Source organism: Triticum aestivum, chromosome 7B, assembly GCF_018294505.1.
Source record: "Triticum aestivum cultivar Chinese Spring chromosome 7B, IWGSC CS RefSeq v2.1, whole genome shotgun sequence".
Lineage (NCBI taxonomy): Eukaryota > Viridiplantae > Streptophyta > Magnoliopsida > Poales > Poaceae > Triticum > Triticum aestivum.
In genome coordinates, this window is record NC_057813.1 from 593,581,146 (window position 1) to 593,605,624 (window position 24,479).

At 43.8% G+C, this 24,479-nt stretch overlaps 2 protein-coding genes and 1 pseudogene across 2 annotated transcripts; all 3 read right to left on the bottom strand.

Annotated features, from left to right (window-relative positions):
* Nucleotides 1-363: 363 nt before the first annotated feature.
* LOC123161070 (putative cysteine-rich receptor-like protein kinase 20) lies at nucleotides 364-4,382 on the bottom strand. Its single transcript, XM_044578927.1, has 8 exons — nucleotides 3,905-4,382; nucleotides 3,502-3,557; nucleotides 2,748-2,833; nucleotides 1,943-2,124; nucleotides 1,629-1,830; nucleotides 1,197-1,434; nucleotides 933-1,086; nucleotides 364-792 (listed from the first exon to the last, which is right to left on the bottom strand). Exons 1-8 carry the CDS (start codon nucleotides 4,349-4,351, stop codon nucleotides 454-456), a joined length of 1,704 nt encoding a protein of 567 aa, XP_044434862.1. The 5' UTR covers nucleotides 4,352-4,382; the 3' UTR covers nucleotides 364-453.
* A 9,236-nt stretch (nucleotides 4,383-13,618) lies between these two features.
* LOC123161261 (putative cysteine-rich receptor-like protein kinase 20) lies at nucleotides 13,619-17,626 on the bottom strand. Its single transcript, XM_044579114.1, has 8 exons — nucleotides 17,092-17,626; nucleotides 16,701-16,753; nucleotides 16,132-16,232; nucleotides 15,357-15,538; nucleotides 15,033-15,234; nucleotides 14,578-14,815; nucleotides 14,328-14,481; nucleotides 13,619-14,190 (listed from the first exon to the last, which is right to left on the bottom strand). Exons 1-8 carry the CDS (start codon nucleotides 17,536-17,538, stop codon nucleotides 13,843-13,845), a joined length of 1,725 nt encoding a protein of 574 aa, XP_044435049.1. The 5' UTR covers nucleotides 17,539-17,626; the 3' UTR covers nucleotides 13,619-13,842.
* A 2,884-nt stretch (nucleotides 17,627-20,510) lies between these two features.
* On the bottom strand, nucleotides 20,511-22,940 carry LOC123159326 (probable LRR receptor-like serine/threonine-protein kinase At1g74360; annotated as a pseudogene).
* Between the last annotated feature and the right edge of the window lie 1,539 nt (nucleotides 22,941-24,479).

A 24,479-nucleotide genomic window follows, 5' to 3' on the forward strand; every position in this document is an offset into this window, starting at 1 on the left:
TTTTTATTATGCCTTGTGAAATATGGTTAGTAAGTTGCATGAGCTTTGGCACCAGTTTGATTCATTAGCGCAGTTACATTACATGATGATCATTCAGGATTAAATTTAAGTCTGGACGAAGCTGTCTTTTGCTGTTACAACTATTTGGCATCACTACTCTAGTGAGGCGTCGGTTGTTCAGAGTTCAGGCAGCTGACAGTAAGCGAGATGATCATCGATGGATTGTGCTGCTCGGTGTAACACAGTCGACCAGGCGCGATTGGACAAGATTTAGAGAAGTACATCAAATGATTTTAGAAGCCTTTGGTAAGGAAATAAAATATTTACTCCCACTTAGTACAAAACTGACATGGGTATCTGTTGTCTGTACACACTCTGAATTCTGAACGAGGAAAGCTCCATGATCCTTCCACACCTTCCAGCTATATATGTCATTCAACATTTTTTGTCGCATCAAACCTCCGGGTCTACGATGATTCGAACTCTACTCAGCACTGTGGCTGAACTCGTTATGGTTATGTCTATTGTCCGGCTTGATTGGTTTACGTATGTATCTTCACCAGCACCCCCATCACTCAGCGCGGAAGGCCGCTTAGGCTCCATTGGCAGCCTCGTGCTTTCAGAGCTCAGCATTGCAGCTATGGCAGTCATGGTGGGCCGATCTGCTGGATCTTCCTGAGCACAGAGCAGTGCCACCTGAGCACATTGCGTTATCTCAGTGACTTCATATCCGTTCCCTAGAGACGGATCCACGAGCTCATGCAGCCTTCTGTCCTTCCACAGACGCCAGGCCTGAAATGTTTTTCAGTAGATTAATTTGATGTTACAGAATTGCAATGTGAATCCAGACTCATAGATTAAGTATTAGCAAAAACAATCATGAGCATAGAATTGTGATAGTTGCTGCTTGAAATCCATTTATGTTCGCTTACATCTCGTACAAGATCGCCAACGGTATCCCCTCGCTTGTCGAGTATGGTGTTTTTTCGTCCGCTAATGGTCTCCAGAACCAAGATGCCAAAGCTGAAGACATCTGTCTTCAGTGAGTAAACTCCTCGAGATGCATACTCCGGAGCAATGTAACCACTGGAAAATAGGGGGGAAAGCAGAGACCAAAACCAATATTAGCACGTCTGAACACAGAATAATGGAACCTGTATTGATTGAAAAAACGGGAAGCAGGCAGCTTCATATACCTAGTGCCCACCACCCTGCTTGTACGCTCTTCTGTTACGTCTGAACACAGTGTTTTGGCTGATCCAAAATCTGAAATCCTTGGGGTCATGTCACATTCCAAGAGAATATTATTTGGTTTCAAGCCCCTATGGACAATATGTAACATAGAGTGCTTGTGCAGGTAAACAAGCCCCTCTATCAACCCCTTGATTATTTTGAGCCTCTTAGACCAGTCTAGCAATGGTCCTTTTATCCTGTCTGCGGAATATTGAAACAGCAAGCCTTTAGATAACATAAAATTTCGTATTCTGCTCTAAATCAAATCAGCACAATTTAAAGCAATTACAACAGAAAACAAGAACGTAGCACATCATTAACTGTACATAAGTTTGTTCACATATTTACTCAGAAGCACGTCTTATAAAATAAATCAGATGATAGGGAAAATATACCAAATATGTGACGGTCCAAGGAACCATTCTGCATGAACTTGTAGATCAGAATCCTTTCTTCTCCATGGATGCACCACCCCAGTAACCTTATTATATTGGTATACCGAAGCCTAGCAAGCTGCAATTCATTGCTGAAATCAGATAGTGTTGCACGGTGATCGAATCTTTTGATGCCAACCATAAATCCTTGGGGCAACTGACCCTGCAATGGTTACAAATTGAGTTTAGAAAACATTCTCATTAGAAAGATGCAGATCGTAGATTCATAGGCATTTACATAATTAGTTAGTTCCTTACTATTGGCTTACAAATACCTTGTACGCTGTTGCAAATCCACCAGACCCAAGATATCTCTTCTCTGAGAAATTATCTGTGGCATTCATGATTTGAAAGTAGCTGAACTCTGTGAATCCTGGGTAATTTTCAACCGTGAGCAAACAAAGCTTCACTAGTTCTTTGTTGTCGAGGGTTTTCTGTTCTTGCGTGCCTACTATTCCTGTGTCATGAATAATCCATCCTTGTCACTAATGGAGTTACAAACTTGGTCATACTGATATGACTAACAGAAATACATAATACAAATATAATGTGAAAATACTCCACTTCCTTTGTCATGCAGATCACCGAACCATCATTTGTAGGAGCTCTAGCTTATGAAACTTGAAAATAAACTGAAATTTATTCATAATAGAAGATTTCATGGATAATATTGTGTTGGGTCTATCATTAAAGTCCTTCCTTTATAAAGTCATCTAGCTACTAAATGAGTTATGTATGTATCTAAGAACTTTTGAAGTGTAGATCTGTATTTTCAAAATTTCAAAAAAATTGTAGTTAGTTAACTTTCATGGCATGTGTTTATTAATTTCAGTTGACCACAACGAATCATGTGGTGATCCAGAGTTCACTCATGGTCCATCAGAACAATCATACAGACATTTTTTAAGGGAGTACATAATATCCAAAAACATGAACACGGATATTACGATGCCTCATGGGCCTAGCAAAGCAATTTCGTAATCCCTGAAGCACATACTCATCAAACTTTAGCCTCTTAGCTTGATACTTAAGTTAATGACTACCACCATTAGGAAACACAAGGAAACAATTACTTCTTACCGAGTGACGGATGTTCCCGAACATTGCAGAGTTTGCGAGCTCCTTGGACACGTATCTCAGTGATATCCAAAACTCTTGCTGCAAACCTGAAAACAGGTAAATCTCATCATTAGTCCTGAAAATAGGCAAGTTGCTGGCTTAGAGTGTATAGCCAAAGAACTGATGCATGATTATCAAAATATTTAAGAAGAAAGAAAATAATCATGCTAATAAATGGTAGAAATGTGTTGAAACATCAACCATAGTTAAACAAATTATCATATTTTCTCGTAAAAAATAAAGCCCATGTTTTGATTTCAAGTTGATTTATCTGATATGCATCCTACCTTTCAGACGTTGTAACATGTAGTCACTATCTTGAAACAAGCTTTCACCCAGTTATATTATATATCTAAAGCCCAAACGGACGAACCGAATACGGTCAACAATCAACTTCTCCCTTCATTTTCAGATATATAAAGCATATTTTGACTATCCAAATTCGAGTTTTGACCAAAACTAAGCACTTTATTATCTTGCTGATTTTGTAACTGCTAAAAATATGTTATAAAATATTCTGGTCACATCTTGAACTTGGACAACTAAAATGTGCATGTATTTCTGGATGGAGAAAATAGTTTTCAACTGTTAGCATCCAATTCCAACGTGGTTCACCTTCTACAAAGCCACTGTGTGAACAAACATGATAATTATGGATCGAATATACGAAGGATCATTTACCAAGTAATCTACTACATGTTGAACATTATCTAACCTGACACGGTGGTTTGAACCTTCTGTGAATATACCGTCGACCTGCTCCACAGCTTCCTAGACAAGGATAGCGAAAACGATAAATAGTATTAATTTTCAGAAAACCATCGGACTTTTATGAATGAGAGATCACCATCTTACATCTTGTGATGATGAATAGTGCACTCCTTTTCCTTGAAAAAGGGCATTAACCATGCACAAATATAAGAAGTACTCCAACCCACTAAATTAAGATCGAGTTCATATCAAGTTCTTTATTTGGGCAGTAGAAAATTGCAATTGGACGCCAATTCAGAGGCAATTATGCTCATGATCACTGGTACAGTCGGATCAGTTCAGTCGAATTATAATCAAGGGTGTCCCTCTAAATCGGTGTTTCCCCCAAAATCTCAGAACATGGCTACCTGGACACGACGACTGTTTGTAGAATTGTCGACGAGGGAGATGAGCGGGATGAGGCGGATGAACATGTCGATCTCGTGCTGCGCGGCGCGGAGCTCGTCGGCCATCCGTGCGCCCAGCACCAGGCGGCGGAGGTAGCCGCAGTCCTGGCACGCGGTCACGAGTGCGTAGCACCGCCGCAGCGCGCCGCGGAGCTGCTCCAGCGGCCGACTGGTGGCCTCCCGCCGCATCAACTCGGCGAGCTCCAGCTCCCGCAGCAGGCCGCCGATGAGTTCCACGTGCTGCGCGAGCAGCATGCAGGCGTCCCGGTGGCGGCGCGCCGCCAGGGCGGCCTGCACGACCATGGAGACCAGCCCGAGCGCGTCCACACCGACCAGCTGCGCCATGGTGGAGGCTTGCCCCAGAGCGGCCCAGAGACCGCTCGAGGAGCTGTCCCATGGGCTCGCCATCGCTGGTGCTTTCCCCGCCTGCGCGCTGCAGCCTCGGTGGCGCCATTGACAGCATGCTGCTTATACTTGGTGACCTTGTATGTGGACGCGCAGACCTTGACTGACTGGTATTCTTGACTGGGCGAGGATTTTTTTTACGGGCTGAGGGCTCAAGGTAAAATCATGTGATGGGCCCATTGTTAAATTCATGGGGGGCGATTAATAAGATATGGCCATGTAATCATGTAGATTTTTTCGGCCCATTTGAATCATGGAGATATGAGGGAAAGATACGAAATCACTAATTAAGGAGTAACTGTTCTATCCGGTGTTATTACTCCGACAGTTTTATGGACCATTGCTTGCCACGAGGCTTTAACACTTGCGGCTGATCTATCTTTGGATCAGTTGATAATTGCTAGTAACTGCAAACCGATTGTGGATGACATCAAGCACATTTTGCTAGTTGTGATTTTATGTTCGAAGGTTGTGCTTCGAATCAGGAGGCTCACAATCTTGTAAAATTTACTGTCTCGCTTCCGCGGGGTCGCCACTTGTGGCTTATCTCCTCTCATGGCCCCCTTTGTATCCCTTTGATTATTGTTTCAAATTAATAAAGTATGGATCCCTAAAAAAACTAATTGAGGAGTACTCCCTTCAAAGATCACTTCCACCTCCTCGGTTTTCCCTTTTTTTCTAGATCTGTTTATCAAAGCGTTTCATCTCTTAAACCGTGCGTTCAAATCTCGAACCGTTTTCACCGTTGGATTCTTCACGTCGATATCTTTAAAACTAGATCCCATGTTGATAGGTTTTGACGAACATTTTTTCACGCAAATATCGAACCGGGGGCACGTATTTTTTTCCTTTCCAAAAGAGGAAAAAATCGTTCCTCTCGTGGAAGGAAAAAAATAAAACGCGTTTTTTTGGTTTCCGAGAGGCCTCGCAAAAATAAATCCGAGCCTCTCGCGGAAGCAAAACGTGCCTTTTGCAGAAGGAAAAAAAAGTAAACAGGTTCTTGTCCGTTTCCGAGAGGCACGGCCATGCCTCTCGCGGAAGCAAAAAAACACGTTTTTTTCCTTTCTGAGAGGCATGATCGTGCCCCTCGCGGAAGCAAAATCGTGCCTCTTGCGGAAGCAAAAAAAAACGTGTTTTTCTCGCAAAAAAAAATCCTGATATATTTGTCCGAAAGCTAAGAAAGACCGTTGAAAACCAAAAAAAGGAAAAAAATCTGGAATAAACCATCTACAAAACAAAAAATGCGTGCGGATTTTTTTTCCCGGAGGGAGCGCCCAGAGCGCATCAAGTGGTGTGCTCTCAACCCACCCCAAATGATCGTTGGGAGGCTCCCGAAGGAGCGTTCCTTCGTTAGTTGCTCCTGGAAAGAGAGAGCAACTAACAAAAAGATGTCAGAGCCCATAGACATATGACAACTTCCAGTTCCTGCGGATTATGTGGCAGTCAGGACTCATGGCGCCACTCGCTATTATAGTGAATTGTCGCCCGTTGCACTTGGGCTCTTGTTGACGATGAGATAGCGCAACATCTGGATGATACTTTGGAACCGCACGCCAAGCAATGGTTGTTCTTGCTAATTGACAGCCTTCCGCACATGCAGCTTGTTAGGGTGGCGGTCACATTGTGGGCAATCTGGTCATCAAGGAGGAAAGCAATTCATGAAGGAATATTTCAAAGCCCACAAGCTACTCATGCATTCATAGAAAGATACATCGCAGAGTTGGAAATCCTAAGGGATCCGAGACCGGTGCAAACGGTAACGAAAGTAGTGTACCGAGGGGTGAAATTAAGAAGGCAGAAGCCCCCCCCCCCCCCCCCCCCCCCCCCCCCGCGCAAGGTTTGCGAAGATCCATGTGGACGCAGGTGTGTCCACACCGTCCAGAGGCGGCACAGCAGCAACAGTATGTCGAGATGAGCACGGGAACTATTTGGGTAGCTCGGCATTGGCAATTCATGGCATCCGCGATCCGTCAACGTCGGAGGCTATTGCATGCATGGATGCGCTTGCTTTGGCAGAAGGCCTACTCTTGCAAAGTTTCATCGTCGCATCAGATTCTAAGCAATTGGTAGGAGATATACTCAAGGGCAATCAAGGGAAATATGGCACTGTCATTACTGAAATTCAGCATTGAGTTAGTAGTTTTGATTATAACTTTATTTTTGAAAGTGGAGAGTCAAACAAAGAAGCTCATAATCTAGCTAAGTTTTCGCATTCATTAGGTCAGGGGTGCCATGTGTGGCTGGGACAACCCCATGATCCGAGATGTATTCCACAATCGGTGGTCTTTGATGAATAAAACTTGGCTTTTCCCCTAAAAAAACTAACAAAAGGATATCCCCAAAAAAACAACAAAAGGATATCCCTTGCCGGGGCCTATCCTATTTTCCGCATAGGTCGCTCATTAGCAACCTAGCGTGTATCCCCTACAGCGTTCGATTCTCTTTGGGGCCGGACCATTTCGAGTTCCATCCCTACCGGTTTTGGGAAGACCTTCCCTGAGCCGTTTTTTTATCTTTGTTATTTCCTCTAGTTTTTTCTCTTTTCTTTTCCTTTCCCCCCTTTCTTTTGCATTATTTTCCTTTTTCTTTTCTGTTTTACTTTTTCTTTTTTCATTTCATTTTCCTCTTTTGGGACCATATTTCAAATTTGTCAACATATTTTCTCAAATTGTGAATAATATTTGAAAATCATGAACATTTCTTGAACTGGTGAAAAATTTTCAAGAACATTTTTTAAAATCATGTATATTTTTAAATTGACGAACACTTTTTAAAAAAATCGCAAGCATTTTTTTCAAATTTGAAAACATTTTTTTCAAAACCGGTGAACATGATTGGCAAAAAAGATTGAATTGATGAACATATTTTGTAATTCACGAACATTTTTTTTCCTTAGGAGCTAGCGTTGGAGATGCCCTTGTCATACTTGCTCTGAGTTCCCCTCAAAAGAAAAAAAAAACCTTGCTCTGCCAACTGGAGTACAGTAGACGTCAAAAAAAAAAGTGGACTACAGTAGTATTTGGTCGCTCGCTGACGCCACTCCGTCGTGATGCCTCGCCTCCGCCTTCCCCGCCGGCCCACACACGATGGCGTAGTGACGCCCCGCATCTTCTCCTCTCCCACGCCGGCCTCGAGCTGGTGTGCTCCGGGCGTACGTTGCTGTCGCTGAAACGCCATTCTTGATGACACGCCTCTACTCCACCTTGGCGTGCGCGTGCCGCGTCCGCATCCACCGCCGCTGCCGCCTCTCCTCCTCCACCACCTCGCCGCCCTCGCGCTCCTGGTCTCCCCACGCCACCTTCGCCGCGGCCACAGAGTGCGTCCGAGCCGGCATGCTCAGCCGACCAGAGGCACACCGCCTGTTCGACGAATTGCTACGGCAGGACACCCCCGTCCCCAGCGGCTCCCTGAACGGCCTCCTCGCCATCCTCGCCCGCGCCACGTCCTCCGCGTCCTGCGTCACCGATGGGCCCGCCCTCGCCGTCGCCCTCTTCAACAGCGTGCGCCGAGCGGAAGCCGGCCCCGCGGGCGGCGCGTCCCACAGCGTACACCCTACGGCATCCTCATAGACTGCTGCTGCTCGCCTTCCTCGGCCGTCTCCTCAGGACGGGCCTCAACGCAGACCAGGTCGTCGCCAACAAGTTGCTCAAGTGCCTCTGCTGCTTCATGGGATGCCCGACCTCGGCTGTGTGCCTAATGCCGTCTCATACAACATACAGTAGTTCTTAAGAGGTTATGTGAGGATGGAAGGAGCCAGGGGCACTCGACCTGCTCCACACGGTGGCCAAACAGGGAGGTGGCTGCCTCCTTGATGCGGTGGCTTCTTTAAGGAAGGCATGAAAGGCAAGGCATACCATCTATTCCATGAAATGATGCCGCAAGGTGTTGTGCCTAATGCAGTGACATGTACTCTAGCTCGGTCATTGATGTGCTATGCAAGGCCGGGGCAATCGACAAGGTAGAGTTGTTCCTTCGGCAGATGATTGATAACGGCGTTCAACCGAATAAAGAGACATATAACTGCATCATCCAGGGATATTCAACATCAGGGCGGTGGAAAGGCGCTGCTGAAATGTTCAGAGAAATAACAAGCGGGGGTCTTGTACCAGACGTTTTTACTTACAACTCGTTTGCTTTCCTTTGCAAGCATGGAAGAAAAAAGGATGCTGCAGAATTTTATGGTTCCATGACTGCTAAGGGCCACAAACTAGATACGCAGGAACAAGGAATGACTCCAGATCTATTCACCTACGCAACTGCAATAGATGCACTTTGTAGCATGGGTAGGCTGGTCAATGCTATATGGAAAAATTCAGTGAGATGGTTTGTACGCGAGTACAACCAGACACAGTTGTTTATCAGTCCCTAATTCGGGGGTTTTGCATAAATGGTGATTTGGTTAAAGCTAAGGAGTTGGTTTGATAAACTGACATAATGTTCTTCAGTTCAGTAATACACAGTCTATGCATCGAAGAAAGGGTTATGGATGCACAAGAAGCATCATCTCAATACCGAGGAAAATTATCAGGCAGGTCTGTAATATGGTCACTATGTTGATACTTCTTGCCATTATAAGCATGCATATTTAACCTCACCATGGTTCTTCTTAATAGGAACACCGTTTGCGATGTCAAGCTTAGGGCCTGAACTTCTGTTCTGAGTGACTGGGATGTATCCAGACTATGGAGTGCCCTGAAGAAAATATTTTTTGGTGGTTGGATTAGTTATTTACCAGAACCCCATGAGCTTATTTTCGCAAGACATGACTGGTCACTATATTTTGAGAATTTTTCCTGTGCTGTTGTTGTATTTTTTATGGAGAAAAGCTCAGGGCAAGTAGAACTCGTGTCGAAAAGGAAATCCCCACATAAAGTCCCCTTGTGCCTTGCAAGATCTACTGAGTAGAAATGCAAATTGCTCCCTGTAATTTAGCAATTCTTTTATGCATTTGTTTCAGTAGTAGTTGATACATTGCATATGAGACTTAAGTCCTCAGAAAGCACAACTGAATTTTGCTTTCATAAAACCCTGCTGCCAGTATAAGAAATCTAAACTGCCTACTTGTAGCATTGGGTTCATTTTGCGGTGTGCTAAATTCAGAAAAATGTAAAATGCCTATGACCCTGTTAATCTTCGAGGAAAGGTAATCTAACATGACAGATCACAGTTTTAGGGATAATGGCTTCTGATTGCTATTAGGGATGGTACACACATACTCCCTCCGTCCCAAAATAAGTGTCTCAAGCTTAGTACAACTTTGTACTAGAGTTAGTACAAAGTTGAGACACTTATTTTGGGACGGAGGGAGTATAATCTTCCACCAGGAGCACAATGAATACTGATACAATCTTTTGTAAGTATATGTGCAACTACAAGTCTTAATTCTTGAACTCTATGATTGCTGCTTGTCGAGTTGAGCTTGATGGTTCTCAAGTTTTGGTTTGCCATCTATGACCTCAGAAACTTGATTGATCCAGGTGAGATTCTGAGATCACTATTCTGGATGCAGTAAAAAACAGGATCAATAGTGCTACATACTCCCTCTGTACCACAATACTTGTCGCTGGGGGAAACTAGTACAAGTTTCCCCAACGACAAGTATTTCGGTATAGAGGTAGTAATTCATAGCTGCAAGCATTGTTTTCGGATCAACCCACTTATGATGAAGCAAAGAAAGCAAATGAAAGAAAAAAAGGCTGAAATGAAGAATGGCCTTGTTTGTATGCTGACATGGAGAACTAGTCCCATACACCCGCGATGGCTAGTATTCTGAATGCTTTGCTGGAAGTTTTCAAGTATTGATAATGGCAAAATGCAAATGGATAAATACCATGGTAAGCCCTTTCTCTTTTGTTAGTATTGATTCTTCTCTTCCATGCTACTCCCTCCGTTCCCAAATATTTGTCTTTCTAGGCATTTCAAATGGACACAACATACGGATGCATGTAGACATATTTTAGAGTGTAGATTCACTCATTTTGCTCTGTATGTAGTCACTTGTTGAAATCTCTAGAAAGACAAATATTTAGGAACGGAGGGAGTACTTTGAAGTATTGATAATTCTCCTTGGTCATGTCATTTCCCAGCGTGTTAAAATGGGCACTCTTGATTTCTCTTTGGGAGGAAGCGGAGAAGCTGCGGATGACGCTGAAGGCACAGAGGAAGAGCAAGAACTGCAACGCGTGTGGATGTTGTCAACGTTTCTCATTGTAATTGAGTTATTTTTGAATGAAGCTCTGTAGTGTAAATTCAGTTGATGTGCCATCCCCTTGTATTTCAGTGGATGTATGGCAATGGATATGTTAATTCAATTCAATTATTTTTCTCTACAATGTGGCATGAAATTGGTTTGATATTGGCACCAATTGTACTGAACGAAAATTGCAGCAGTTGCAAAATTCGGACAGCAAGTACACTAGCTGTAAATACATCAGATGCACACATCAGATAAAAACATAGAAAGAGATCTAGTGGCAGATGCTTGCATACATCAGACTGCTCAGATCCAATACATTACTGGAAAACATGCCAGTGAAATACTCCTACAAACTTGCAACTAGATTACATAGTTGACAACTTGTAGCTTGCAACTAGATTCCTCTGCTCCCTCTGCTTTTCTCACTGCCGACTCTTCTCCTCTGATGTAAGACTACCACCAACACCAAGAAGCTTGCACTGCTGATGATTTCTTCCTCTGCTTCGATCACCCGAGCGCTCATCCGTGAAACATAGAAAGACTACCACCAACACAAAATATGATGCCACCTTTTTCACATTCTTGACTAGTTACTCTTTTCCGAACATGGTATGTGCATCACCACTCAAACGAAGTATTGTGAAATCAGAGATGAATCCATTGGATCTGTGCCTCAGTACACACTTTTCCGACTAGAGCAGCAGAATGCTTTAAGAAGCCACAGAAGCATACAAGAACAAATAGATACGAAAAGATTACTCAAATGCTCTGCAAAATTCAGACCAACAATTCTCTCATTCATATCCAAAATTGATTACAGTATGACTTGATAGTCGGTACATCAAGGACTTGCTTAGCTCGAAGCTTCACTCACACATACACACAAGAGTTCACCAACCAATGCTACTCGTCAGAAACTGCAACTTGAACTCACCACGACGCCAATGCCTAAGAATCCAAGTCAGCAGTCAGCATAGCCTCCAGACGCTAGGCAGCTCACATGATTACTGTGTGTACCGACAAGTTCAATTCTACTCCTTTTTTCCTGCTACAAGCCGGGTAGCAAACGGGCGTTTTGGATTTTGCGGCGAGTGCGTTTTACGCTCTGTCTGGTCCCGAAATTGCAGTACATGAGCTTCCTTTTTAGGCTCATCTGCTTTACTTTGATTTATTGAAAATGCCCTTTATTTACTTAAACCCTTACTTAGGACCAGGTGTGGATGTAGTGTAACTATGCCGTACACATCTTAACAAGGTTTTTGCTGCCTAGCTAGATGGAGACTCTGCTGACACTCTTGTAAAATTACTAATGACTGAAAGGGATTGAAAGAACACTAGAAATCTTGGTGATTAAGTGCAGAACCTAGAGATGCAAAGATTAAATGAAACTCATGTGTGAATGGTTTAGGAAGGACTAGCTTAACTCACCCACACCGACTCAAGAAAGGAATTGGTTCCTTTGCTTCCTCTGCTTTGCTTCCTCTGATGCAATTTCTTCCTCTGCTTCGATCACCCGTGCACTGCAGTCATCCGTGGATTTGCATCGCTTGAGCAAAGTCCCGTCGACGAGCCATCTCGAGGAGGCGAGCTTGATAACGCCATGCGTGCTGTCTTGCTTGGAGCAGCTCCTCAGGGGACTTGGTCACGTCGGAGTGATGGATCCAGGGGTCGTTGAACTGCACGGTGTCCGTCATCTGCTCCACCTTTCGCCGGGCCTCTGCTCTGCTGCGCTCGATCTCCTGCCGACGGCTGGCCTCTTCTTTGGAGGCAGATCGAGCCTTGTCGAGGCGAGCCATGGTGAGGCGAGCGTTCGCGATCAGTTCGCGCATGCTCATCTGCGGCTTCGATTGCGTCGCGGCAGCCGGAGATTCGGAGACCTGGTTCTTGATTGCGGAGGAGTGGAGCGGATCCTTGCCGCTGCTGGGAGACGGAAGCTTGCTGCCGTTCTTGATGTTGGCGGGGACGGCGACATGGAGCTCGCCCCCGGAGCAGGCACCGCGTACGCGCTTCGCCGGCGGCGGTTGCTGGCCGCGCACGGATCCGGGGCGCTTTGGCTTCTTGGCAGCCGCCGGGTTGGCCATCAAGGCGGGGTTCACGCGCACGCGGGAGGAGCAGGAGTGCAGGTCAGCGGCGCTACGGCGCGGGAGCAGAGACGGCGGGAGCACCGTGCTGCCGGCCATGGTCGCGGCCGCGGAGTTGATCGAGGAGCAACGACCCGGCGCTGGGAGAGAGAGGAAGATGGATCGAGGGAGGCTGATCGGTGGGCGAGATCAGATGGATCGGGAGTTGGGGAAACGAGGCGAGCAAGAAAATAAGAACGCGGGAGAGAAAAAGTGGCGGCAAGCAATTTGAATCCAAGTCGAAGTCGTTCTGAGACTATGGTTTTTGAATCCGAGTCGGCCCAGGCATGCATAGCTAAAACTGGCGGCAAGAGACTCGGATTCAAATTGCCTGCCGCCTTTCCAACGCCTCAGAGAAAGCACAAATGAGTTCTGCTTGCATAAAGGCTAAAGCCCAGAAGAGCAAGATTAGACATGATGTCAGCATCAATTCTTGGATTGTAACTCCTCAGAAAGCACAAATGACCTGCAGAAGAATGCCTGCTTGTAGCATTGGGTTCACTTGACGGTGTGCCAAAATCAGAAGAATGCCTGCTTGTAGCATTGTTTTCCTTATTATGCTTTGTTAATTTTCAGGCCTTCAGTTCAGAGTTAAACATCTTAACCAGCATGGTGCATTCAGATTTTTTTTTAAAAAATCTTGAACAGCGCTTATTTTGAGATCCTGATGTGTCCACTGTAATACTGTAGTTCAGAGTTCAGAACTTTATCTTGAACAACACTTATTTCGAGATCCTGATGTGTTCGTAGTGTGTGCAGCTACAGATCCTTATCTTAACTCTAAGCTCTGTGGTAGCTGCTTGTCAAGTTGAAGTTTGATGATTTCTCATTTCTCAGGTTGAATGTGCCGGCTAAGTATCAGTTTTGGTTTGCAAACAGTTGTTCTCATGTCCCTATAAAAGGACATGCGAATAACTGTTCCCAAACATGCTAAACTTCACTAAGAACTGGCTAGAGTAGCAGCAGAGAAACATGAAACATCATACGTTTGGATTACAATGTAGCCCATGGAAAATCAGTCTGGTAGCTGGTACCAACCACACACACATGTTTATTTCACTCCACAAAACTGGTCTTTGATATCTCAAATATGTACGCTATCTGAGCAGTAAAAAGCCCATAATCCTCACTCACATTTTTTTTACTATTATATATGCTACTGAATGTTCTCCATCATATCAAACCTCCGGGTCTAGAATGATTCGAACTCTAGTCGACATTGGAGCTGAACTCGTTATCGTTATGTCTATTGTCCTGCTTGATTGGCCCACGTATGTCGATGTCGTGTCTCTCTCAGCACACCCATGGATCAGCGCGGTGGGTTGCTTAGGCTCCATTGGTAAGCTTATGCATTCAGGGTTCAGCATTGCAGCAACATCTGTCATGGTGGGCCGGTCTGCTGGATCTTCCTGAGCACAAAGCAGTGCCACCTGAGTGCATTTCGTTATCTCAGCGACTTCATATCTGTCCCCTAACAACGGATCCACAAGCTCATGCAACCTCTGGTCTTTCCACATATGCCAGGCCTGAAATAGTTTTTCAACAAACTAGACATGAGAGAACTGCAGCGCAAAAGAAGGAAAATAATCTGGCAACAAAAGTAAAATCTCGTGAATGTGAACTATAAGAAATCTTGCTTCAGACATATATTCAGTTCACTCACTTCTCGTACAAGATCACCAACAGTATCCCCTCGCTTGTCGAGTATGATATTCTTTCGGCCACTAATAATCACCAGAACCAAAACGCCAAAGCTGAACACATCTGTCTTCGTTGAGTAAACTCCTCGAGATGCATACTCTGGAGCTTTGTAACCACTGAAAAGTGAAACAAAAGATGTCAAGACTGAGATTAGGACATCTGAAAACAAATGATGGGAATATGTGATTATTAATATTGTAGGCAGCTGATACCTGGTTCCCACGACCCTACTCGTGCGCCCTTCTGCTACATCTGAACTCAGTGTCCTAGCTGATCCAAAATCAGTAATCTTCGGGCTCATGTTATAATCCAAGAGGATATTATGTGGTTTCAAGTCTCTATGGACAAGGCAGTACATGGAGCCTTTATGCAGGTAAACAAGGCCCTCTGTTAACCCTGTAATTATCTTGAATCGCTTAGACCAGTCTAGCAATTGCCCTTTTGTTCTGTCTGCAAAAGATAATCAAATTGCAACTTTTATCAACGGTTGACGAATTGCTCTAAACCAAACTAGAATAGTTTTTATGATTCGAGCAACAAAGAATCAGGTGAAAACTAGATCTCTGTAGCCTTCCATTTAACTATAGATGTTTTGAATTCATGCACATTTATTAGGAATTAAAGGAGGTGTGCTTGAAAAATATCTCTGATAATACGGAAAATGTACCAGATATGTAATGGTCCAAGGAACTATTTTGCATGAACTCATAGACAAGAATCCTTTCTTTCCCATGAATGCACCACCCCAGCAACCTAATCAGATTGGTATGCTGAAGCTTTGCAAGCTGCAATTCACTGTCGAAATCAAATATCGTTGCATGCTCATCAAGTCTTTTGATGGCAATCTTAAGTCCGTTGGGCAACTGACCCTGCAATGGTTACTTAGGGAGTTCAAATAACATTCGATCAACAGAAATCAATTCTTTATTGGAAAGACAAGGATGACGGGTATTCACTTTGTTAGTTAGTTAGGATATTGGCACATGTTTACCTTATAAACTGTACCGAATCCACCAAACCCAAGTATTCTCCTCTCTGAGAAATTGTCTGTAGCATCCAAGATCTGAAAGAAGTTGAACTTTGCAAATCCCACACAAGTTTCTTCTATATGGGTACAAAGCTCAGCGAGTTCTTCAATATTGAAGATTTTCTGTTCTTGCCGGTCAACTTTTCCTGATTCATGGATAATCTACCCATGTCACTGATGGGATTGCAAAAAACCTTTACATGACTAAGAGAATACACAATAATTGAGAGCATGCCTCAGTTTGCTTTTTCTAGCGATCATCAACTCATCCTAATTAGGGACTTCCCAGCATATGAAAACAAATGGAGATTATACTAGATGAAGTCATGCAAGATATTGATGATGTTAGTTATCATTCAAAGTCATATATTTCATTTGGTTAATAACAGAGGAAAATATGTGATGAATGTTTGTTTCCTCTAGCTAGTGCTCTCACCATGACATGTGACACAGTAAAATTTGATGTGGTGAGTGGTGACACAATGTTTGTCATCAACAAGTATGCACGTGTATAACTTCTTATATTAAATTATTCATATGGATTTTTTTTTAATCTCTATTGCAATATATCCAAAAACATGAGCAGCAGGGTATTGCAGCAGCACACAAACATAACAAAGCAATTCAAAATCCTTGAAAACAAATAACATTGGCATGAAACGTCACTCTACTAATTTCCAGTTTTCCATACCTAAGTTCATGCTTAAGCGCATTAGGAAATTCATAAATAACTACTTACCTACAGATGGTTTTTCTCCAACAATGCAAAGTTCAGTAGCTCCTTGAACCTGCATTTCGGAGAATTCCAAAGCTCTTGCTGGAGATGGTTTCAACACACTCCTAAAAGGTGGCAAATTTCATACATTTGAGTCTGTATAACTTATTAAATTATCGCACGGCTACATAACTTGACTTCACAGGAAGAAGGCAAAAAAATCCTAAAAAGGGAAATAAGAAGGATGCTTAATGACAAATAAACTTAGTATATTTTAAGTCAAACAGCTGATAGTATTTAAAGTCAAACAAAGTCATTGATCTGATGCACAACTTACATTTCAGACATTTAATCTACATATATGGCGTAGGTTTGTAGCATGTAGCTCTGAACAAGATTTTATTCTACAATCTAAACCAAGCGGTGGCACTAGTCAACTAATATGGTCAACACTCATCTGGTTTGCACTTGTCACTTTGTCAGACAATAAGTGGTTAACCTTGGTCAAAGACGCCACAAAGCTTTGGATTTAAATTTTAGAAAACGGTGACTTGTTCTCTGAGTGATAAACTACATAACGAAAATTAACTGACCTGATGTGACTACTTGAATTGTCTGTGACAACACTGAGCACCCCCTCCTCGGCCTGCTAGACAAGGATGATTATTAACGCAAAATCAACCAGCAGAGGTTGTGTGATAGGAGCCCTAAAAACAAAATTAGAATTACTAAATTCATATCGAATTGTGTGGCTGCCAGTACCGAATTGCAGTCGCACTCCAATTCAGGCATAATTATAAATTCATATCATGCCCAGGATCACTTGAACAGATCACTTTGACGAATTTTACAAATAAAATAACTCCATAATCAGTGTTTGTCCCCAATCACATACTACCATGGGTTTCAATTTTGATACGAACTTCCACATAAGCGCCAAGAAAATTGCTACTACTAACCGGCGACAAGCCGGAACACGCCTACCTTGGCACGACGACTGTTTGTCGAATTGTCGACGAGGGAGATGAGCGGGATGAGGCGGATGAACATGTCGATCTCGTGCTGCGCGGCGCGGAGCTCGTCGGCCATCCGTGCGCCCAGTAGCAGGCGGCGGAGGTACCCGCAGTCCTGGCACGCCGAGACGAGCGCGTAGCACCGCCGCAGCGCGGCGCGGAGCTGCTCCAGCGGCCGCCTGGTGGCCTCCCGCCGCATCAGCTCCGCCAGCTCCAACTCCCTGAGCAGACCGCCTACGAGCTCCACGTGCTGCGCGAGCCGCACGCAGGCGTCCCGGTGGCGGCGCGCCGCCAGGGCCGCCTGCACGACCATGGAGACCAGCCCCAGCGCGTCCACGCCGACCAGCTGCGCCACGTTGGAGGCCTGCCCCAGCGTGCCCCACAGGCTGCTCGAAGGGCTGTCCCACGGGCTCGCCATGCTCGCTGCTCCCCGCTCCTGCGCTCTGCGGCCTCTCCCCCTCCAGGCCTCGTGGCCGCCATTGACACGTATCTATCGGCGTGTCTGTGTGTCGCCGGCGACTTTGACTAAGCGTGGTATATGTGTGGACTTTTGTTGCATTCTAATGCCACATTTCTTGTTTTAATTTTTATAAGGACACAGATGGCGAAAATTGCTTTTGGAGCTCGGCTTCCATCGAGGCCTCCAAATTCAAAATTTAAATTTCATCAAAATTTATATATTTACATTTCAAAAAAATCTGATTTTTTTTACAGATATGCCTGAAGGCATAACACACATGTGTATCAATTTTCAGGCAAAATACATTGAAATGAAGGTTGTGCAAAAAAAAATCTGAGGCTTTCTAACACATGATAGTACTATTTATCCTCACAGGCCATGAATTTGTCTTTTTTGTATAGATAGCATTTCGAGGTATTTCATCCTAAAAATGTATACACATACACATAACATCCTTATTTACTTGCACAAATTTTTTCTGTTTTTTTAAATCAAAAAGTTTGATTTTTGATTTTTTTTTTCAAATTTTCGAGCTCCAGTGAGCTCGGTCACCAAAACAACATTCTCCACAAATGGCCTTTATTTTTTCGGAATGTCGCATTCTCGTTCTATGGATACAAATGAACTACACATACAAATCAACAAATCAACTTTAACCATAGTTGTTGACAAGGTTCACCGATAGTAATGACTTCAGCGAGGAAATAGTATTAGATCACCGGTTTTCATCAAAAAAGGACTCGATAAGGTCCGGAAAATGCCTTCCGCAAGGAGTGTAAACCGGAAGGCCAAATCTAAGATTTTCAGAATTCAAAATTTAGTACTCAAAGAGCACCACATAAAGAAAGTCTTCTATGTTCACACCATAAAATTATCTAATACTGCCATACATGGAAGCAACTTCACTCATTTTGGAATAGGGTCTCTCCAGCCTCTCCCTACCTCGACGACATTCGATTCGGCTCCATTAAAGGGTCTGTGAAGTTTGTGTCACCAAATCTATTGGCTCTCTTTGGATACTGGTAATTCACGCGTATCAAGAACCCCTGTTAAATAATAAAGGAAAATCTTTTGATTAGTCCATATTAACAACACATGTGCTTGTCCGGGCATAAAATCCAGCACTAAACATACTGCTTAAAATTAACGAAACCGTTGCAAGCATGTCCGGGCATAACCCCTCCCTCACCGTTGCAAGCATGTCTTCTCTCTTCTGTTCTGTTCTCCCAGGCTCCCACTGCCTGCACATCTTCTCCACTCACCTCCGCCGGTCCGGCCTCGGCGCCAATCATGTCCTTGCCTAGCCGTGACATCCGCCTCTCTGTTCTGCGCCTCGAGCTCTCTCCACCTTACCCAACCCAACTGGGTCCCTCCACCGCGGTCGATCTCTTCCCTTCCTGGTGAAGTTCGAGCCACGCCTTCTCTCCCCCCCCCCCCCCCCCCCACCCCCCACAGCGAGCGCGACCAGCCACCGTGCCTCTTCCTCCCCTCCCCGAGCGCCTCTGGGAGACCGTTCATTTTGTTTCGTCCCCGCCGAGCGGCCGTTCCTCAAAAGAATGAAGCTCCGAGTCTGGTATCTTGTTGTGCCTGACAAGTGTTTGAAGTAATGTCCCAATACTCTGTTTATTGTGTCAGCTCATCTATCATGCTTCTAAAATTCCTAATCAGTGAACGTTACATGAGCTAATTTATACGTGTCATATAGACGGCCTTTGCAGCATCAAGTTAGTAGTTTGCCTTTTTTTATTCGCAGTATAGAAAATCTTTGCTGTCTTCAACCAGGACATGTTTAAATTATCATTTGCCCTAGTCAATTCGTTTAATTGCCATTTTCTAAAAAAGAAATGAATTCTGGCCTAAGCATATTACTTCGATGTGGGCATTGAGCAAACATTGCTTTCATAAATCCTTCATTCCCCTTGTCCTAAATATTTTTGATAAAAAAATTGAAATTGTTCCTAGTATATGTGTTGAAATTGCAACACTTAGCTCCAAAACTGAACTGCTTCTGTGATCAGATCTAGCGCTAGAGTGGTAGTCACTAGTCAACCAAATATTGTCAACAAATAACGGCCTTCTGCAATTCAATCCTATCGAAAGCAAACTATTCAATAATAGTGTGTTTAAAAGCCACTCCCTGCTTAGCTCATACCAAGACACTTTTTGTCAACATTTCTCGCTTCCTGCCCAGAGTTAGAACTTCCATATATTTTGTCACTTGTGCCAGGCTATGACGAAATATACTTGGACTGGTGAATTTAAAAGTCAGCTTAGCTGATACAAAGTAGCAAAGATACTATCTGGCGAAAGTGGCTGTATGGGCCACAAAGAAGTGTACCTTCTATAAATTGATTTTATTTTGAAAGGCAAATGATAATTCGACCAAGTCGTAGGAGCCTAGGAGGAGAATGTTGAATGCCCAATCGCCTTACCAACAAAATAACATACATTCTAAAAAGATGATTTTATTGTGGAAGGGAAATGATGTTTCGACCAAGTCATTGGAGGAAAAGGTTGAACGCTCAATCGTCTATCTCCTTTAAGAAGTGCTGGTATCATTCCCTTGACCTCAATGTCAACATTTCTCTTGTCCGCCGCAAGTACTTTTGTATATTTCCTCACTTGTGTCACAATAGGTAATATTATGTTCATAATTGTGATATAACGATGTATTAAATGTCACAACCTGCTTAGCTGACACAAAAGACTATTTGGGAAAAGCGTCTCTTTGAAGAAAAAGTAGTATTACTACTAACGTGCACTATGATTTCCAGAAAGATCAATACACTGCCAAATCAGGAAGCGCTTCTAAATTTTCAATCACATGGGATCTCGTAAATGCTAGGTGATCTTGGGTTAATCCTCAGAATAAATAAGATTACAAGTTACAACACAACAGTTGTTTATAAAGGTAATAGTAGACCGGTCAATCTTTATTAAGGAGAAGCATATAACGAAGTGCGTACATTTAATACTGCAAAAAACGCATGTACCCTGGGCACACACTACACATTTCTACTTCGAAGATATCGTACAGTTGGTGATTTTACGTGATGCAGTATGGTACAGATACACAAAGCTCTGAAGCTCTCTTATAACAAAGGTGGCAGAGAAGCAAACAAGGAACGTAATTACTAACACAGTGATCTCTTCATTTGTAGGATGCTTTTCTGTACCATACGAGGAGGGCTGGTTGTCATTTCAATGAGGGTTGGGAGCCACCGGCGAGTGGAAAGATAAGAGTGGATCACCAAGGAAAGACTGCTCATTGAAAGTGGAGAGTTGCCCAGTGTTTGGGACCTTCCCTGAGAGAAGCGGGTTGTATGAAACATTGAATTTGCTCAGTTTGGACAGCTTGTCTAGGTTTGATGGGAGTGCACCGGAGAAATTATTCCAAGACAAATCGAGGCTCCTTAGGGAATCCAGATGACCAATTTCGAATGGAATCTGACCAGAGAAAGAATTGCCGGATAAATTTAGAGCAACTAGTTGCATCCAACCAATTTCTGATGGTAGGTGTCCAGAGAGTCGGTTGCCATCAAGCAGGAGCAAGCTAATGTTCTTCATTGCGCCAATTGTGGAGGGTATCTCTCCAAGGTTTCCTGACAGCTGAACATACCCTAAGGCCGTTCGTAATGGTGAAGTTACTGGAAGTATGTCATATCCCATGAGGAGCCTGTTCCACATTGTTAGGCGGTTCTTCTGGGACATCATCATTGATTCAACAAAGTCAAACTCTAGATAACTCGCTGGCACCCACCGGTACACAAGTAAACATTTACTCGTCGCAGACTTGATCAGTGAAGGATTGCTTCGATTCTTGACAAAGGTTGGACCGGGATTCCTCCCCATACTTGCCATCTCAGGTGGGATTTTGCCGAATATCCTGTTTCCAACAAGGTTGAGCCAGAGCAGGCTAGTACAGTTTCCTATCTCCCTTGGGATCTCTCCTGAAAGTTGGTTCTCAGCCAGCATCAACAAGAGAAGCGATGTCAGATTACCAATCTCTGGTGGGATCTTGCCAGAGAGGCTGTTGAATGACAAGTTGAATGCTTGGAGCCTCATAAGCTGCCCGTATGATGGTGGGATTTTACCAGAGAAGTTATTACATGCAAGCACGAGGGATTCGATGCTCATCATGCTAGCGATTTCGCTAGGAAGCTTGTCGGAGAATCCGTTAAAGCTGAGGTCAAGGAAGATGAGGTTTGGCAACTGTAGAATGCCAGAGGAGACAATGCCACCACTGTAATTATTCTCTTGAAGCGCAAGGCTCTTCAGGCTCATCAATTTTCCGAGGACTTGTTGCACCTCCCCTTCAAAATTATTGTCACTGATCTCCAGAAATTTTAGCTTGGTGCAGTTCATCAGCTCAAGTGGTATCTTGTGATGGAACTAGTTGCTCGAGAGAACTAGCTCCTCCAGCCCTGTGATCGAGCCAATTCCTGGTGGTACAGATCCACCAAAGCTGTTGTTCCATAAGGACAGGGATCTCAAGTTTGAGCAATTGGCAATTGAATTTGGGAAATTGCCAGACAGTTGGTTGCTGGAGATGTCCACAACCAGCAACTTGCACCCCTTGGCAAACGTGCTGGAAGGAATGCTCCCTGTGAGGTTGTTCTTCGCGGCTTTGAACCGTGTAAGCTTTTCGATCCCTTCCCATACAACCTTTCCAGTGAATTGGTTCTAGCTGAGATCAATGTCAGGGAGCTTGGTGCAGCCACTGAACAGCCCACTTATCCTGCCTGTGAGGTTATTGTTGGAGACTGTGATGACACTGAGGTTGCCGCAGATGGCCGGGAAGTTTGTCCTAATGTCGCCCTGAAACCGATTCTGAGATAGATCTAGTATGCGTATGTTGGTCAGGGTGGACACATCGAGGGTGCCACCGATGAGGTTGCTTGATAAGTTGAGGTACTGGAGGCCCCAGCAGTGCTTGAGATCAGGATGGAGTTGACCAGTGATACTGTTTGTCGAGAGATCGAGGTGCGTGAGCCTGGTGAGGCGCGAAAAGTTACCGAAGGATGGTCCGGCAATGTTGGAACTCGAGAGGTCGAGATAAGTGACACGCCCTGCTGCATCACATTCAACGCCTTGGAGACGGCACGGCGAGGCCTCTGTCTCAGACCAGGTGTCATAGGTGCCACGGTTGATTGGGTTTTGCGCATTCAGGAAGTTCTTCAGCTCACGGAGCACCTCCTTGTCACTATGCCCAAGAATCACCTCTGCTGTTGCGCCAAATTAAACCAGAGGCAATTAGTTAGGATTAAGCAGGAAATGTACAGTGTGATCATACAAACAGGCGCCATACTGATGATAAGTGCTTGGCAAAAGGCACTCAGAATATGGTCAAAAACGGCCATGGAGGATAAAGAAACAAGTGACTTCTGTTTGCAGCTTGTACAACAGCTTTATTGGTTCCCATCCTTGTGGACAAAAGAGCATTCATCTCCAAAATTGTGTGGCCAAATCTGGGATTTCACCATCATGAAAGTGTCTTTGGGGCCAAGGCAACCAATCACCTAGTTACCTGTCTTTGGGGGCAGTCAAACTGGCCAAGTACAGGTGCCCTATAGTGGATGTTTGGATCCTTCCCTCCGCTGGAACCAGATTTATTGGATATGTAGAATTCTCCAATATTCATCTATTCTGTTGGTTCTTCTCCAAAGTTGTTTGGAAGCTCCTGAGGTATCTCTTATCTGGCAGTCGTCAGTTTTCCTGGACAGAAGAATTTTTGTTGTGATCTCAATGTTTGGCCGCTTCAGTTATGGAATATTTCTTATTTGCGTTTGCTGGAAATGAATGTCTTGTGCAGTGTCACTCTGCCTGTGAGCTACAACCTTTTTTATATTTTAGCATTAAAAAGACAAAATAATAAGATATAGATTGATGTAAGAGAATATATATTTAGTTAAATCCCATAAATATTAGATATATTCATCTTCGATATTCAAGTTTGTTACTCTTACTCCCTCCGATTCATATTAGTTGTCGCTGAAACGGATGTATCTAAACGTATGTCAGTGCTAGATACATCCGTTTGGGCGACAACTAATTTGGGTCGGAGGGAGTAGTTAATTTACGCAGCTAACTATATATTTTAAGTAGGATAAATGTTTATTATAATCAAAAGTTTTCCTATGATTTAAAACCTGAAGGGCTATTTTGTTTTTTCTAATAAAAATCAAATTTAATAATAATGGGTATGTTTTAATGGGTTTATATAATCATGAGGCATGAGCTACTCTTTAGTTTTGTTGTTTGGTATTTAGTTATCTTAGAAAGGCATATTACACACCTATACATTGTTATCTAAAATTGTGGCCAAAGGACCATCTTCTCCAAAATTGTGTGGCCAATTCTGAGATTTCACCATCATGAAAGTGTCTTTGGGGCCAAGGCAACCTTTACATAGTTACCTGTCTTTGGGGGCAGGCAAACTGATCAAGTATAGCTGCCCTGTAGTGGATGTTTGGATCCGGAACCTGATTAATTGGGTATTTAGAATTCTCCAATATTCATCTGTTCTGTTGATTCTTCTCCAAAATTGTGGCCACAAGTGCATTGTTCTCCAAAATTGTGTGGCCAGTTCCCAGATTTCACCATCATGAAAAGTGCCTTTGGGGCCAAGGCAACCGTTCATGTAGCTACCTGTCTTTGGGGGCAGGCAAACCGGTCAAGTATAGCTGCAATATAGTGGATGTTTGGATCCTTCCCTTCGCGGGAACCGGATTAATTGGGTATTTAGAATTCTCCAATATTCATCTATTCTGTTGATTTTTCTCCAAAGTTGTTTGGAAGTTCATGAGAAATGTCTTATCCCGCAGTCGTCAGTTTTCCTGGACACAAGCATTTGTGTTGTGATCTCAATGTTTGGACCCTTCAGTTCTGAGATATTTTTT